Raw genomic sequence first — 1916 nt, 5'->3', positions numbered from 1 at the left:
ATATATATATATATGTACATATATATAAAGATTAAAAATGGCAAAAAACATATAATTCACTTACTTAAAGAAAAACAATTTCGTCGGTTCATCTAATCTGGTGAATACGTTCAACTGTTATTTATTGCTGTGCAATGTACAAAACACGAATGATGCAATACAGTCTCTTGGCTGATAAGTTCCTATTATCAATAACTTTTTTTTAGGGAAGGCAGCTGATCCATTCCTTCTACCGTTTAATGAATAATTCAAAATTAATAGTTTGTCTGGATCATCAATGATCAAAAGGGTTGAACCCTGGAGTATTAGTTATGATGATTTTGACGATTTTTTTAAATTATTTTTTTTGAGTTGTGACGATTTTGAAGGGATTAAATTAGTTCGTTTTTTACTGATAATGTTTATTTAACTCATTCATGATTATAATTGAAAAATCATGTTTTTTAAGTTGTGTCACTTTTGAAGCAAGAGAACATTATTATTACAATTAATGAATTTTTTGAAAATTAAAGAACAAAAAATTAGGAAGTGATTAAAAAACATAAAATGTACAAATTTTCAATTAAATATATTTTATTTTATGTATATTTGAATTATGTTTACTCGACCTTAAGATGTATTGTTCCAAAATTTAATTAATATATAAAATAAGACTTTTGTTTAATATTAAATTGTCTCTATGAGTTTTTAGCGTAATCTAAATAGCATTTTTTTCGTTTTAGGAATACAAAATGTAACATGCTTCAAGGTGCCACGGAAGGTATTGTATTCCCGCCGTATATCGACAAGCGTGCCGTTTTTAGGGTTTATAGGAAAGCGTTTTGTCGACCGTTACCAATTATGTTCAAGAAAGAGATTTGGGCGGATAACGGCCTGCCAGCATATCTCTATACTCTCACGGATGACTTTGCCTCACCATCCGATCAGAATCCGGATAATGAATGCTTTTGCCGCAAAATGAAGACCTGTTTGAAGAAAGGATTAGTAGACATAACACCATGCTATTACAGTACGTAAGCTTGTCATATAAAACTTGTAAGCAAAAAAAACGGCAAAGTTAAAAATGTTTACATAACATTTTTTCTCTTTCTTCCTGTAATATTTTTTTCCTAAATAAAAATGTAATTAAATTTAAATATCGCATTTAAATATTATAAATATAAATTATACGGGTCTATAATTTTTTCACAGAAATATGTATGTTATATAATATAATTAATTATTGTGGAAAAGTACGCGTTATCATGCAAATATATTGCTTATAACATTGTAATTCTAATCATTATTCCGCAGTATATAGATCCACTGCGTAATTACTGTACAGATTTATGAGTTTATATCATGGCCTTGCTACTGTAGGTCATTTACCTTGAATCTGCCATAAATTACCGCATGTTTGACATTTTTTTACTCAATGTCGAAAGTCATGAAGATTCATGCAATCACTCCAAGACGACGTGTTATCATAACATATTTTATAAATAATTCATTTCCTTAGATATTCCAGTGGCGGTATCGTTACCACATTTCCTTGATGCCGATCCAAGTTTGCTAGAAAATGTGGAGGGTCTTAAACCCGATCCAGAAAAACATAAATCTTACGTAATAATGCAGCAGGTAAATAATAAATATTAAAAGTTATTTAAAAGTATAATTTTGTATTATTTTTTAAAACGTATATAATTATATCTAAAATATGTTCATATATGTCTATACATATCCACACATCCTTCTTTCTTTTGTAAAATTACTGTTTGGTATTTATCATAAAAATAATAATAATAATGAGAAATAAGAGATAATTATAAGGATAATTTTTTCGGATTGTTTCATAAAAAAAAAATAAATTTAAAGAAATATAAAAAAAATTGCTCATATATAATTATTTATAATTTTATATATAATTTTATTTAATT

At 27.0% G+C, this 1916-nt stretch overlaps 1 protein-coding gene across 2 annotated transcripts in view; it reads left to right on the top strand.

Moving 5' to 3' along the window:
- Window positions 1-1916, top strand: part of LOC108749564 (scavenger receptor class B member 1-like) — a 25704-nt gene that overhangs the window by 20211 nt on the left and 3577 nt on the right. For both annotated transcript variants that reach the window (XM_018488342.1, XM_018488346.1), the window contains 2 exons: window positions 723-1009; window positions 1499-1617. In XM_018488342.1, coding sequence (XP_018343844.1) covers window positions 723-1009; window positions 1499-1617 — 406 coding nt within the window. The remainder of the gene's footprint in view (window positions 1-722; window positions 1010-1498; window positions 1618-1916) is intronic.

Source organism: Trachymyrmex septentrionalis, unplaced genomic scaffold (assembly GCF_001594115.1).
Source record: "Trachymyrmex septentrionalis isolate Tsep2-gDNA-1 unplaced genomic scaffold, Tsep1.0 scaffold11, whole genome shotgun sequence".
In the NCBI taxonomy this organism is placed as follows: Eukaryota; Metazoa; Arthropoda; class Insecta; order Hymenoptera; family Formicidae; genus Trachymyrmex; species Trachymyrmex septentrionalis.
The sequence above is the reverse complement of the archived record's forward strand: the minus strand, read 5'-3'. Positions and strand labels throughout refer to the sequence as shown.